Raw genomic sequence first — 15,127 nt, 5'->3', positions numbered from 1 at the left:
AGGACAGAGATAACATGGAGTCTTTCCAATATTATATTAAATAATGTGAAGGACAGATCCTGTGTAGATGTATCCCTAGGGCATCCGCACCATTACCACTTAGGAATATTTATGGATGAGCACTCAGATACACAAGTAAGATTTTCTTGCTGGGTGTTGTATGGGGTGAACAGAGAAAAACACTTTTAAAACACTTTGTTTCCTGCTTGGCAGGGGGTTGGACTCGATGGCCCTTGTGGTCTCTTCCAACTCTATGATTCTAAAATAATGTCTTGGAAACTTACAGGATCTTTGCAATGGTCACACAAGTCATTCCCTCCTATGAAAAGTGTTACAAGTTTCCAGTCTTCTTGGAAATTTATTTTCTACATTAAAGACAAAGAAGATGAAACATAATGAAAAGCAAGAAGGAAAAATACTTGCGTCAACAGCCTAGAAAGGATTAATTAAATTGCTCTTTTAGGGGCACAGTCAGCTTATTCCTTTGGACTTTTACAGAACCTAGGAAACCAGGGCAGCAATCTTAAATTAGGTCTTTATGCGCCACATGGTTATATAATAACAAAACAAAAAATCACAGGTTCACTTTGCAGTGGCCTATTTCAAATCACTAATGCTACTATAGTGTCACCTACATGCCTAGTTGTATACTGTCACATTAGGAACTGGGCTCCTGATCTTCATTTTAAGAACAACAATTGCTCTTAGGGCAGAAGCATGCTAGGCACACCACTGCCAAAGAGCTGCAGCTCGGTAACAAGGGATATTGTCTGCATGTATAAAGTTTTAAGATCAATCTCCAGGGCTGCCAGCTAAAGGATCACAGGTTGCAAGGCCTTTGGAGAGCTACTAGTCGCCAGGCTGACCTCCTGGGGCAACGACATCATTGGTTACACTTCAGCACCTTGTACTGTAGAAACAGAACATTGGAACGAAAACAGAAATCTGTCAGCCCAATTTCTCTGCAGCGATTTAATGCAACCTCAGAAGGTTCAGGGGAGTTTGATGGGTTACTTTTAACTTTCCCCATGCATCGTATTAAATGCACAAATAATTTGCAGGCACACACCTGGCAGCGGCAAAGCTGGACCGCAGTGATGCTTGGTCCTTCTTGAGCGGCCCAAACTGGCAACTATGTGAGTTACTTAACACATATAGTGAGATGAGCACCGTACCCCATAGTCACATTTGACTGGACTTAACCATGCAGGGGTCCTATATAGTACATATTTACATAATTGGTTTAGCAGCACTCCCCTTTTCCTGGGAGATGTATTAATTCTAAGCTTCAGAACAAAACTAAAATTCCCAGGGTTCTTTGCAGGATACTAGAATGATTAAACTGGTATATAACTAATCTAAGTTTATATGTCTTGTTAAATAGTTACATGTTGAAGCATATGGCATCCCATCTGTTTTAATAGTGGGTTTACTGTTTTTCCTGATGTGTACTGCTGAGCCACTAGGGACTCCACAAGACATCCTGTTTATCGAACATTTATCTTGATTTGCATGCACAACACTTAGATGGTGGTTAGATTATGTCCTGTCTTCTTTTTATTTAGCAATCATTCTGATTTCTTTGTGGGGAAGTTATACAGCAATGAGCATTCAGCCTGAACTGCTTGCAGGGTGTTTACACGTCTTCCTGTTAATCATTTGCTCATCCCTCACGCTTCAGGGCATTTCCCTGTCACTTTCCTAACTGCAAAGAGTCCTTGTTTTTTGTTTTCTGTTGTGTGTTTTTTAAAAAAATTGTCATGCTCGGGCAACAGAGTGCTTTATTCACTGCAATAAACTATAGTTCTGGTATGCTCCTGAATTTCTCCTGCAAAATAGTGACATTCTGGGCACCCTCTTGAAGCAGTACCGTAGCAGCCCAAAGCATGCTAATTCAGATATGTAAATCCTAAGATCCATTGTTATGTACTGAAGTTCTCACCCTGGGCCAGCAGGGGGATATTGTAGATAGTTATGCAAATGAAGGATCGAAAGTGACGTTCAGTGATTGGACAGTCTGTATGCAAATGAAGGATCGAAAGTGACATTCAGTGATTGGATAGTTTTAGAAAGTTGCAACAGTTACGTTGTTCTGGAGCTCTATATAAGCAGGCTGACTGAGCTCTTCAGTTCAGTTCTGTTCCAGCTTACAAATAAAGAGCTGCTTTGGAAGAATTGCTGTGTCGTCTGATATGTTCACCCACAACTTAACATCCATATTCAAAAAGGGTTCAGAAATCTGACCATCACGACTCCTATCAGTCGTACCCATCAGAGCTCTTCTCTCACTTCTGCATGCCGTCCCACACCTTTGCCACTGTAGCTTTTGGCATTTTTGAACTACTAGCAGTATTAATGAACTGCATCAGCATCTGCATCCTTTTTCTAAAAAAAAGTCTACTCTGTTTGGAAGATGTTGTGTTGCTGCAGCAATGCATGGTAGGCAGGCACGAGAAATAGCAAGCCCCTTTCTGGATTATATCTTCATACATCATATCTTCATGACTAAAATTTTATGGAAAAATTAAAGTCAATAATTTTAAAGGGGTGGGGAAGCATATTTCCTATGTTTTTAAATCAGGGATAGAGATTCTGTGGCCCTCCAGAATTCCTATCATTCTTGACCATCAGCCACGCTGAACAGAGATGATGCAAGTTTGAGTTTAATCATGTCTGGAAGGCCATAGGTTTGCCATCCCAGTTTTAGATGGTGGCTGCATATATCACAGCAGGCACCACAGGTTTTTAAAAAAATAAAAATAAAAAAGCATTCCCTCTTGTGTGAGAGTAGGAGGGGGTGCCTCTTCTACGAATATGGCTTTTATCTGCAGTTTTTATGGGTATTTATATTCAAATCAACTTTTTTAAAGAAAAGAAAAGAAAAACGTATTACACAATTAGTCAAGGATCCCTTGTGAGCCATTTCTATGTGTTTTTCATTTCTATTTGATTAAAAAGTGAAGCCTTCATTCCATCCTTAAGACCTTAACCTCCCCTTCCCATCCCTTGCGAAATCGCGTAAGATAATGCAACCCATTAAGAAAAGAAAGGCTCGCATTAACAGAAACTCACAGAATCAGTCTTCATCAAGTCTATTAGCTTTCTAGCTTGAGATAGGAGGCCTCTAAATATAAAAAAATAAGGCAAGTGATTAGAATTTTGTGATCAGTACAGCCATTGGGAGTCTTCTTCCAAGGAATACGGTAACAGGAATACTAATTCAAATGGTACTGGCCTGTGTCCATAAATCCCCCCCCCCCCACAAGCCACTTCATTCAACAGACAGTACACAAAGAATTCTGATATGAAAACATCTTTAAATTTGCTTTAATGTTCAAATAGCCTGTCTCAGAGGGCGGACAGGTCATGACTACTGTGCCCGTTTCTGCATATGGAACACCTTGCACGGGCAGGATCACATCAACAGCTCTGGCCTGCCAATTTGTGCAATGCTAATCTTTCTGAGAATGATCCCACATGTGCTGGCACACAAGGAATGCCGAGCCATGGAACTGCTCTGCTGTTCTGTGTGCAGTAGCATTCCCACAATGGGATGTGCCCATGGAATAGCAGCTCTATCCGTGCATGCAATTCCCTGCCACATGCAAAAGTGGATAGCTGGTCTGGGGCCAGGAACAGAAAACAGACATCTCTCACCCAAGCATCAGCCTCTATCGGGATAAATTCAGGGTTGCATGATATCAGCTGTAGGCATGAAATATTATCCCCAGCTATTGTCATCTAACTGAGCTGGGAGAGATGATAACAGTAATCTAACGGCACAATTAAATCCACTGGCTTGCATGCAACACTTCTGTTCGTGCTATCAAAAATGGCCTTTGCCTCACTTACAGCAGTGCTGCACTGATGACTCAGAGTTTATTTTTGCAGCCACCACTGGCATGAGCCACACCTGTGACTGACCTCCAGCTAAAATAGCCATTGCTATGTGCAGAGGCAGTCCTGGGTGGGCTGACACAACCCACAGAGCTTTGCATGCCTTTTTGCATATCACTCCATGTCGAGCTGTTCTGAGCCTGCAAAAAGTAAATGTGACCCTATGCATTGTTTACTGGCTCAGATGTGGGAATCTGCCCTCATGATTCAGCATAGCCTCACAATACTTCTCAGCAGCATTATAGGCTAACCCAGGGGTAGCTAACCTTTGACCTTCCTGTTGTTGGGCTACAGTTCCCATCATCCTCACCACTGGCCATGCTGGCTGAGCCTGATAGGAGCTGGAGATCAACAATACCTAGAGGACATCATGTTTAATGATCCCTGTCCTAGCCATCCCACTTTGACCATGCCCATTTTAAATTTATGCATTTGGTTATTTCCCCCTAATTTGTAATACATCACACTTTTGGGAAAAGAAACAGGTTAAATCTTAGGTATAATTTTGCAAACAACCAGTGCTCCAATTTATCAAGGACATTTTGAATTTTCATCCCCTCCCCTGTGGTATTTGGAGTCCTAGTTTTCTGTAATGTGCAAATCTAATGAGCATTCTACCAACTCCTTCCTCCAGGTTGATAGAGGGAGCAGCAGCTAAGCTAAGCTTGTAGCATCCTGAGATACTATGCCTCTTTTAATAACAGTTCTGTGGTAGAAGCAGCACACAGGGAATGCTTCTTCTGGTTGCGTTTCAAGAAGGCATGCAGGTCACTAACTCCGTGGTACAAGTCAGTTTTGCCTGGTTCTCAAACTAGCATCCTGTTTTGTCATCTTTGAACATGTGGCATACTCAGCATGTTGTGGGGGTTAAACATCTAAACGTTTTTGTTTAGACAAGTCCGCCCAGATATGCAGAATGATGGTGTGTGCTTTAATCTGCTTTTAGTTTATCACTGATTTGATTTGATTTTTGAATGTTTCAAATAACTTTTAACTCTTTTCACCAATAATTCTACGATTTAATTCTTTTTGTAAACCGCTTTGATGTGTGTATTATTATTATTATTATTAAAAGCAATCGAGTGGTGCCTAAATTTTATGAAATAAATGAAGAATTTTGTCCCAGGGTCCTGACCTCAGCCTGGCACGAAGCCAGCCAAGACGGTCCTGGGCCTGCCTCCCACCATCTTGTTTGGACTGTTGCCTCTTCTCCAGGACACAGATCACTATGCACCAGGACAGCTGAAAGGAGCCATTGAAGACCTGCTGCTGCTAGGGAGGAAAAATGGCAGCACTGGGACATCAAGCTTAACCACTCACAGGAGGATTGGGTCCTTTCTGCAGCACGGAGCCACTTGCAGCAGTATCTGTTTGTGGGTTTCTTTGGGCACCATCTTACCTAGGGCTCTCCCCCAAACCTGGAGCTGGCCCTTGTAATGGATAACCCAGCAGTGAGTTGTCAGTTTTTGCTATGTTTGCCACAGTGCAAAGTTGCACTGGATGCTTTAGTTGAGATTCCTGCATGGCGGGTGGTTGGATTAGATGACCCTTCCGAGTCTACAATTCTATCCTGAAGGGTTGCAATGAAGCAGGTCAAGGGAAGGGAGTGTGCAGCCTGTTCAGGACAGACAGATTTGTTACTTAATAATCTCCCTTCACAGGGATGGAGGGAGGGAGCTAAACCCTTGATGCGTGAATGATATTGTGTGCCAGAGGAACAGATAACTGCAAGGATTCTGCCGGCAGAGATAATGACTTTCAAAAAGCAACGGTGGTGGTGATAACTGCTGGAGTGATCAGCTCAGCGCTCTGTTATTGTGTGCTATCACCTCGGTGAAATTACTGTTATTATGTGGCATCAATGCGTATGGTACAAACTGTGACTGACATACAAGGATTCCCTGTTTTTTCAAGGTGAGAGGGGGCTCTTATTTTCTGTGGCTGGAAGTACTAGAGAAGAGCCAAGCACCTTGTCAGAAAGAAACCAAACTGTGCACGAGTACATACATTTAGAAACACTCGAGACAAATCAACCTAGGGCTAGTTCAAATGCTGCCACCCCTAGATAATATTTAACTGTGCAGAAAAAGAGCATCTCTGTGCAGAAGGTTCAAGTGGCTACGGTGGGGGGGGATTATCAGAAGTGGGGAGGTCCACTTCTGACATGAAGGGCCACATTCACACAGGGGATGTGCAAATCTGCAAGCAGGGACCTTTTTTCCCTAAGGCTAATTGATATGGGGATGAGTCAGAGCTGCCGCTGCACCAGAAATCACACACTCCCAATGATGTTTAACCCATTTATATTGATCTATTAAATCTTCAAATGAGGAAAACATCATTGTTCGAAAGTGGGGAAAGCATGTGTCCCTTGTTTTTTGATGATGCGCACGTGTGTTACTGCAGTTGTCCTGCAGGAGGAAATAAGTGGTATCCCGCAAAGTAGATGCACTATTTGCACAACAGAACTTACCCTTCCTCTCCTTTTCCCCCATGCCCCTCCCCAAATCAACTCGGAAGGGTTAGGGGGAAACCCACAACAGATTTAGGAAGGCGTGAGGGCAGATTCACTCCATTGGGTACCATCAAAATGCTTGCCGTTGCTGTTTTTTAAAGCAATTCAGTTGAATGTAAGATTTGGTTTATAATCTGCTGTCTGGTTAAATATGGGCAACTTTGGTTTTTTTGGTGGGAGGATAAAAAAATGTTTTCATCAGTTGCTCTCACCAATTAATCAGCTAAGCATTGCAGCTCTAAGAGAAACACATCACATTTTCATTTCCAGTTGGATATCTACTCAACAAACATTGTTGAAGATGCAACTTTCAGTGAGAAACAGAAAACTCAGCCAGAGTTTTTCAGCTGTTCATTCCTGTTTGTGAGTGTCTTGTGCACAGCTGAGGTCCTGAAGGGGGGAACTCGCTGATGGAGCTCCTGTTTCTGTTCACACTGGAGTTGGGATGTGGTCAAAGAGCCTTTGCCAGCATCCTGGGGAAAGTGCTTAAATGATGTGTGATTATTTGCTCCATTTACCGGTACTCTAGTCACCCAATAACCAAGGAGGACAGCCTTGCTGAAATCTCTTCCTTTTATTGACAGGAGTAGGAACGAGATAAATAATCAGAGACTTGACTCAACTTGTGGAGAAGTGAGGGTTCACCCACACTGCCATTTTGTTTTCTTTATTTCTTTGATGTATTTATATCCCACTTTTCTCCCAAGTTGGGATTCAAGGCAGTTTAATGTGGATAGTAAGCTTCTTGTGCCGCTTCCCATTTCTCTGTTGTCCATATGACATTCTCCAAATCACTGCCTTCCCATACTTTGCCCTCCCTCAAATTGGATTTCCTCATACCCTCTCCCTGGTGTGTGAAAACCTGGACTGAAGGAGGGAAACACGTGAGAAAGGAGCAATTTGTAGGAGAATACCATATGGACAATGGAGAATGGTGGAGGTATAGGAAGCTGCACCACATTAAATGACAGGATGGATGAGGCCTCAGAATGTGGAGACAATGCTCTTTCAGTCACTGATCAACTTCTCTCAAAATAGGATTTAGCATCTCAGGATAAAAGGATAGTGCATTTTCTTTTTTTCTTCCCAATTATGATTCTGCAACAGTACCATTACAGAGAAATGCTAAAAAGGCTTAACACATCTGCAACAGACAGGTCTGCACAGACAAACAAACATGCCCAACATCTGCTCTTACTCTGCACGGGCTCCTGCCACAGCCTGGTTCAGGTAGGCGTTAGATGTGCTCTGGCTTCCTTTGCCACTGGAATAGCCTAACAGAGAAGGGTTGAACTCACGAAGAATATCTGAAAAATAAAGGTGAGATATCATAGATGCGTACCAAATGATGAATGAATAGCATAGATATTTCTGTTTTCTAATAATGGTCGGCAGCTGGTTCAAGACAAACAAAAGGCAACAGCTTGTCACCTGACAGCATTAATTTAGGGTGACCTTAGATGATCATAAAAGGGATGAGACAAATACGTAGCACAGCCATTAGTCACGACAGCAAAATGGAACACCTGTGGCTCTGTGGATGAATTTAGACATCCAAGCAACGTGTTGGGAAGGGAACATGTTGGAGGAGTGAGGTTTCATGTATGGATGGATGGATGTAATAACAACAACAACAACTACAAACTTCACCCTCAATGTCTCTTTTGCACTGCCCTGAACTTCCCTTCTAAGCTTGTTTGGACGAACACGGTTGTAAGTCTCTACACCATCCAAAACTTTAATACCCAATCAGATGGGAAGGGGATTAATAAATGATAGTAGTAGTAGTAGTAGTAGTAGTAGTGATGATAGTTTATGCAGGACTATTGATCTTGTGGAGGCTTCTAACTACATTCATCTGAACATGGTTTGAAGCCCATTGCAGGCTTCCCAGAGGAACCTAGTGTGAGAACAGGATGCTGTTCTTTTTAATGTTCTTTTATGTTTTATGTCTCCCCTTACGTTCTTAACATAAAATCATATGCTTAAAAGCAATATGAATGTCAGGTGTTGGGGTAAACAATGGGAGATGGCTGTCATCATAGCACCCTGTTTTAGCTTCCAGAGGCATCTGGATCTCCACTGTCAAAAGCATCAATGAGATTCGGCAAAAGGCCACTGAGGAGGGAGGGGGAGGAGGCGTGCCCCCTGCCTTTCACTCTGTTCTGTAAGTGCTCCCCCCCCCCCAACTAAAGTAACTGCTTGGTTCCATGAGCTGCCTGTGGTTTGGTGTCCGTTGGTTGCCTGTAAAAGAGTTCCAAGACACCTTTCTTTTCCCCATAAAAACTTGCACAAGGAGCCTAGCCTTGCTTATTTGCTTAATGCATTCCAAGATCGTACGGAGCTGAATAATAATTATGCTACATACATATATATATATATATAAAGTCACAGAGAATTTCGAAGCAACTAAGACCCTGGGAAATTATAAAACACACACTGTTAAGTCATGCACAGCAAATTACAGTGTTGGCTGTGAGAAGGCTTTCCCCGCCCCTCCCCCCCCATCAGTCTGGGATGCTGAATACAAAGAGGCTTAAGTCTGTCAAGCCTGCTGAACATTTCCTCAAGTTTGCTCCATAAATTATGAAAGAGCTTCACAAATGCACTAACCTTAGGGAAATGGGCACTTACTTGCTAATGTTGTGACTGTGCTTATGTTTTCATTTCCACCAACACTGCAGAATTTGGGGGGGGGGTGCAGGGAGGGGAGGGAGGAGAAAGCAAACAAAGTTAGAGATGATTTGCTTGGAACAAGTCACAGAGTGCCCCCTGGTGATGTTTCCGATCCTCAGCTATCGCTTACTTGAACTGCTGGTTTGAAAGTTTGTTTTATTTATTCTACTTGTATCATGCATTGAAATGGGGCTCCCAATGGTTTTCTATAAGGCTATCTATCTATCTATCTATCTATGGCAGTAATCACTAGCTGCCTACCTCCTAAGTCTTTGTAATGCTTCCAGTCCATTCACAGGATCCTTCTCAAGACTATGGTTAATAACTCAGGTTGCAGAGCCTATGATATGGCAGGGGTGTCATTGCTAATGATATGCCCACACACTGCACTGTTGTCTTTGTTCATAGGTATTGTGGGGTTTTATAACAGCTCCACATGCCTGTGAAACTTGTGTTAACTATATAATGAGCAGAGTCCCTATGATAGTAAATGTTCTGGTTTTGCGGCCAGCCCAGAACAGCAAAATGCCAACAGGGGTATCAAGCAGCTAAAAAACAACAATGCATGGTTGATGTGCTGTGTTTTGATTTCTGTTATAGACTTGCAATTTAATAAATGGGGAGGGGGTTCTTTCCCTAGAGTGAGTTATAATTTGGCCTAAGAATATTCCTCTTGAAGACTCTATGCATTAGTTTCATTTATGTACATGCACCAGTAAGCAATAATCAAATATATGCCGAGTCTGAATGCAATTGAAGTCAGAAGCTTTCACTGTAATAGTGACAAATGAGCAGGACTGTCCTTAGTCTGTCATTTCTGATTTTTGACTGTGTGACATATATTAGTATAGGGTTGCCATATTTCAAAACGTAAAAACCAGGACACCCCAAAAGATCCAAGACAAAGCGTTGCCTTTCAGAAATCCCCCCTGGAGGTCAATTCCGCCTTTGAAATCCCAGTAATGTCCGGGAAAATCCAGACATATAGCAAACCTATATTAGTATCTGTTACAAATGTTGGTGCCTACTGATTTAGCAGCAGTTAAAAGCAACACTAGGAGACTAAAATTATATATGCAGCAAAAATAGCAAAGTAAAACACCAGCAAAAGAGAAAAATAATAACTCTTCACTACTCATTTAAAAGTCATCAGTGGAGGAACCTTATGCACTGATCTAGGAAAAGAGTTCATAGGCATGGGACAACCACTGAAAAGGCCCTGTTTCTTGTGCTTGCCAGTCAAATACTCCTTGGTAGTAGGCAATGTATGCTACAGGCAAATTGAGCTAGCATGTTTAATAGAACCAGTAAATGGATTGTTACTTTCACCATTCACTGAAATGCCCCAGTTTTGTACAGGGAAGAAAGGAACTGCTATCTGCTTGTGACTGATAGCGTGTAAGAAGATAGAAAATAAATTATCTAGAGACACAAGCTTTCTCAAGCTTATATCCTATTTCCAGTCCCCTCATCACACTCCATTTAAACGCTGCTTTCAAGTACTTGCCCTCATCGTAGCGAAAAATGAATGAGGTGGGAATATGAAAAGTCAGAACGTTTGTAGAAAATGGTACTTTCGTTAATTTGAAGAAATAGATAAGTCAATCCACAGGAACTTGAAAAAGGACGAAGCCATGCATAAGCAAGAGGATGGCTCCTATATCACCAGAGAAGCCAGAGCCATGACTCTAGTTACAGCTTGTGCAAGTTTTAAGAGTGCCAACCTCAAGACGGCTCTGTAGTAGCAATTGAGGTCAGCAAGAAGGAGACTGGAATTGGTTTCGAAAGCCAGCAAGAAGAAAATAATAAGAACAGACTGCAGAATATCTAAAAATTTTGATTTGTGGCACTCACCTCCATGAAAGGCCTCGATACTGTGTCAGAACATCTAGGACATTGTTTGGTGAAGAACCTGCTCCATTTCCTGCCTGATATCAAAGAGGACAAAGGGGTTTGGGAAAGTCCTTTTAGAATAAGTTGCTCCCTGATTTGGAATGGGATGGTTGGAAAGATGACTCCCCCTGGAAATACCCCCCCCCCTCACTCTGAGGAACCTTGACAGTATTTTAGTTCTGCCTAAAAATAGCATTGGCATCCTGTCTACCTTACCATGGGGATAAGCAAGTAGTGGAGGACTGTCATTGGCCAGGGCTAAATTTACAAGCCTACTTAGAATAAAATCCATAAACTGATGGTTGCTGATCAAAGAATAATAAACCAATAATTGCCCTTCCATTAATACTTGTTTCAAGAATACTGAAGGGTACAGAAGCAATAAATAACAAAGCATATTGCAACAAAGCAACATAGGGTTATGAGGCGGGGATAGAAATAACATTAATTTATTATTGCTGTTGACTGAGTTATACATTGCTAGCACATAGGCATTGCAAATGTGGTAAGATCCCCCTCTCCCAAATTATAGCACCTTCATGGAGCTTCCACAAGTAAGGGATTTTCAGGTTAGAAGTCACATGTTTAAAATGGCCTTTAGTCAAGTTCTCCTCTGCAAAGAAATGTCCACATGTGGTAGGAAAATGTTTGAAATATGTATACACATTTGTATCGATTAGCATTTGCAAATGCGCAATAGCCCAAGGACGTGGCATTCCCAGATTAATACTGCAGCATAATGGGAACAAAGCGGAAGAAAGCATGGGAAATTCAGTTCGCCATGAAGATCCCTCCTTTTTCAGATCAGAATTCAGAAACAGCTTTGACACCACTCATTTTAATAGAGCACATTTTGGTGATCTGCACTTACAGTTATTGAGTCCCCAAGGGCGCCTATAACTTTAATGTCTGCTGGCCTCAAGTTATGAACTATAAAAAAGAAAGAGAGAGCGAGAGAGAGTGATGGGACTCTTAAGAAGATCTTTGACATTCGGAACATATTTCTTCAGAAGAAGTTGAAAGAACTTGAGATCTTATTTAAAACTCATATTCTGCCAAATTGCTGTAACCCTTGTTAGTCCCCGGAGGCAAATATGTGATACTTACCAGAATACCTAATTCTCCTGCAACTGTTCTTCCCTAGAAGCTAGGATTTTCTCCCACAAAATTATTATGCTGAAATAAAATTCAAGGAACTGGTATCTGGCAATCTTCAGTTGGCGGTGGGGAATCATTTTCACCCAGAGAGGGCCACATTTCTTTCTGGGCAAGTTTCTGAGGGCCACATGACGGTGGTGAGTGGAGTGAGAGGCAACAGCAGCCAGATACATTAATGTGGGTTTTTTTCCTTTGTACAGTGTGCTGTTTCCACACACACTCACACAGCCCTCTCTGTTCTCCATCCAGACAAGCTTTAGAAGAACTCAAGGACACATTTCAGCCAGGCAAAAATGTTTGGGGTGCAATGCAGGGCCAGTAAGCAGCCTGGCCTGAAGAGAATTTCAAAGGCCAGATAGAGAAGTCTGGAGGCCCACATTTGACCCACAGGCCTGAGGGTTCCCAGCCATGGTCTAATGAGTCTCAAGTGTTGTAGGGTCATTTTAGATGAAGGCCAGGATGCCCCTCAAAGACTGGCATTGCCATACTCTGTTACAGCTCAAAATGTGCAAGTCCCTTAAACCAAACTATTGTGACGATAGCCACAATATTTATTTCAGGCCTTATATGCTGCTCTGTAACCAAGTTTCCTCCATATTGTTTGCAGAATGCCTTGAGCACCTGCATTCCTATGTGCTCGTAATCCTTTCTTTGGTTAGCAATACTTTTCTGAAGCATTGCCAAAGAACTTGGGTTTTTTTTTAAAGTCAGCTATGCTAGTGCTTTGATGTTATAAGAAGGAAACTTTTATTCCCCAAAAGATGCACACTTCGTAGTTTTGAAAAACTGGGCTTTAGGTAAATTGGGTTTGTATGTGAGCATGGAGAAAACTCTTTAATACCAAGCCAATAATTCACACTATGAAAAGCACATACCGTATTTTTCGCTCTATAACACGCACCCGACCATAACACGCAGGTAGTTTTTAGAGGAGGAAAACAAGAAAAAAAATATTCTAAACGAAACAGTGGATGTATGATTTTTGTGGTTCATGCTGTGGCCGCAGACATGTGATCTGACAGTGAGTTTGGAGTAGCCCAATGCAAAAATCCTGAGGATCCATGTGGATCCATGCTTTGTAACCACATTTTTGCACCACTGCGGCCCCAGGCAACAGTGGGTGCGTGATTTTTTTGGTGCGAGATGTAGCCATGGACATGTTATGTGATCTGATGGTGAATTTGGGGTGACCCAGTGCAAAAATCCTGAGGATCCATGTGGATCCGTGCTTTGTAACCACGTTTTAAGTGGAGAGGGAAGGAAAAGCACTCAAGGGACAAGGAGAAGGATGCTGCTAATAATGCAGAAAAGGGGTTTAAGGGGAGAAGGCTCCTCTCCTCTCCCACTTTGCTCCTTTAAAGCAAGCAGGCTCTGCTTTTCTCCCTCCTCCCCGCTCCTCCCCGGCTTAGCGAGCTGTAAACTTTGCTGCTATTTAGCGAGCTGAGTGGGGAGGAGAGAGGGACAGAGAGCCTGCTTGCTTTAAAGGAACCAACTGGACAGGAGCCACTTACACTTGTGTAAGCGGCTCCTCTCCTTTCCCGCTTTGCTCCTTTAAAGCAAGCAGGCTCTCTGTCCCTCTCTCCTCCCCACTCAGCGGCTCTTCTCCCACTTTGCTGTTTCAAAGCGAGCCACGGAGGAGGGAAGGAAGGGGAACCATGGATCCTCTTCTCACGACTGCAGCAGATTCCCCCCCCCCCCACCCGTAGGCATTCCCTCCATAACACACACAGACATTTCCCCTTACTTTCTAGGAGGAAAAAAGTGAGTGTTATGGTGCAAAAAATACGGTAAGTCAACTGGAGAATGCTTGAAATCCCAGAGAGCCAAGCAGTTTAGATAACACTGAACTAGAGTACCACAGCTTCCTAAATTCACATGCCCACGTGTTCCCAGTCCCTAGCCATGATGGAGGAGCCATTATTCATTAACAGACCACCAGGTTTTCATGTAGAAGTTCAATCCCTGATATCTAAGGTAGCTTCTGCCTGGAATCTTACAGAGTATACCTCCCAAGGCTTACTATGCCATCATTTTCTCCCACTCATCCCAGAGATGTTCCCACTTGGAAATGAAATTAACAACCTTGACCAATTAAAAAAATAAATCACAGTCATCTTCCACTTTCCCCAGTGAGTGTAAGGCAGGCATTAGAGGGGTGTTACCATATTATCTCCTTGCTACAGTCCTCTGAAGTAGCTAGGAGGGCCCAATATATTTTGCTGCCTGAGGCAAAAGACAAGACAGCAGAATCGAACCAAACAACTAGCTGAATCTTATTTCAACATTGGCAATGAACCAAGACAGGACCTATGATGACTGAGCAAATCCAGAGATAAAAATCTGTACCTGAGGTAGGAATTGTGTTTGAGGGGTTGCGGTCAGTACATGGAATGTCCGTCCCAAAGCTCCTTTGCTGGCAAAGGACAGAGAACAATGCATTACAAATGGCCTTTAGCAGTTCCAGTAGAAAGAAATGCATACTTCTTCAACAGACTAAAGAAAGAGCATCACCCCCTAGAAAATAACTGCAAGGGATATACAATGTTCTTATGTCCAATACCCATTCTTCTCCACCCAAAGACAAGCAATAATAAAATATTATGCAGTTGGAGCTTTCCCTTACTTGAGATATTGTTTTGGTTCGTGGCTCCACAGGAAAAGATGAGTAGTTGCTATTCTTGAATGTGAAGAAGTATGGGTTCTCCTGCAGACACAAGGTGATGAAAACAATTAGGGCGGGGAGGGGAATCATCATTTCGCACCATGGTTGAAGTCAGAAGGGCAGATTCAGCAACCAGAGTTAATCATTTCAAATTCTGGATTTAAAGGGACCATTCTAATCTCCAAAGGCCATGGCCTGCTTATGGACTGCCAGACTCTAAGACAGGTAGGGTGAACCTTTGGCCCGCCAGTTGTTGCTGAACCATCAGCTCCCATGATTCCTGGCCATTGGGACTGATGTAGTTCAGCAACGTCTGGAGAACCAAA

General features: G+C 42.7%; 1 protein-coding gene across 5 annotated transcripts in view; it reads right to left on the bottom strand.

Moving 5' to 3' along the window:
• PLB1 (phospholipase B1) overlaps nt 1-15,127 on the bottom strand; it is a 119,875-nt gene that overhangs the window by 62,672 nt on the left and 42,076 nt on the right. For all 5 annotated transcript variants that reach the window (XM_081000093.1, XM_081000094.1, XM_081000095.1 and 2 more), the window contains 8 exons: nt 14,763-14,843; nt 14,486-14,552; nt 11,853-11,911; nt 10,943-11,016; nt 9,047-9,090; nt 7,611-7,719; nt 3,073-3,124; nt 285-365 (listed from right to left, as the gene is read on the bottom strand). In XM_081000093.1, coding sequence (XP_080856219.1) covers nt 285-365; nt 3,073-3,124; nt 7,611-7,719; nt 9,047-9,090; nt 10,943-11,016; nt 11,853-11,911; nt 14,486-14,552; nt 14,763-14,843 — 567 coding nt within the window. The remainder of the gene's footprint in view (nt 1-284; nt 366-3,072; nt 3,125-7,610; nt 7,720-9,046; nt 9,091-10,942; nt 11,017-11,852; nt 11,912-14,485; nt 14,553-14,762; nt 14,844-15,127) is intronic.

Source organism: Podarcis pityusensis, assembly GCF_964106645.2.
Source record: "Podarcis pityusensis genome assembly, chromosome: 3".
NCBI classification, from domain to species: Eukaryota; Metazoa; Chordata; class Lepidosauria; order Squamata; family Lacertidae; genus Podarcis; species Podarcis pityusensis.
The sequence above is the reverse complement of the archived record's forward strand: the minus strand, read 5'-3'. Positions and strand labels throughout refer to the sequence as shown.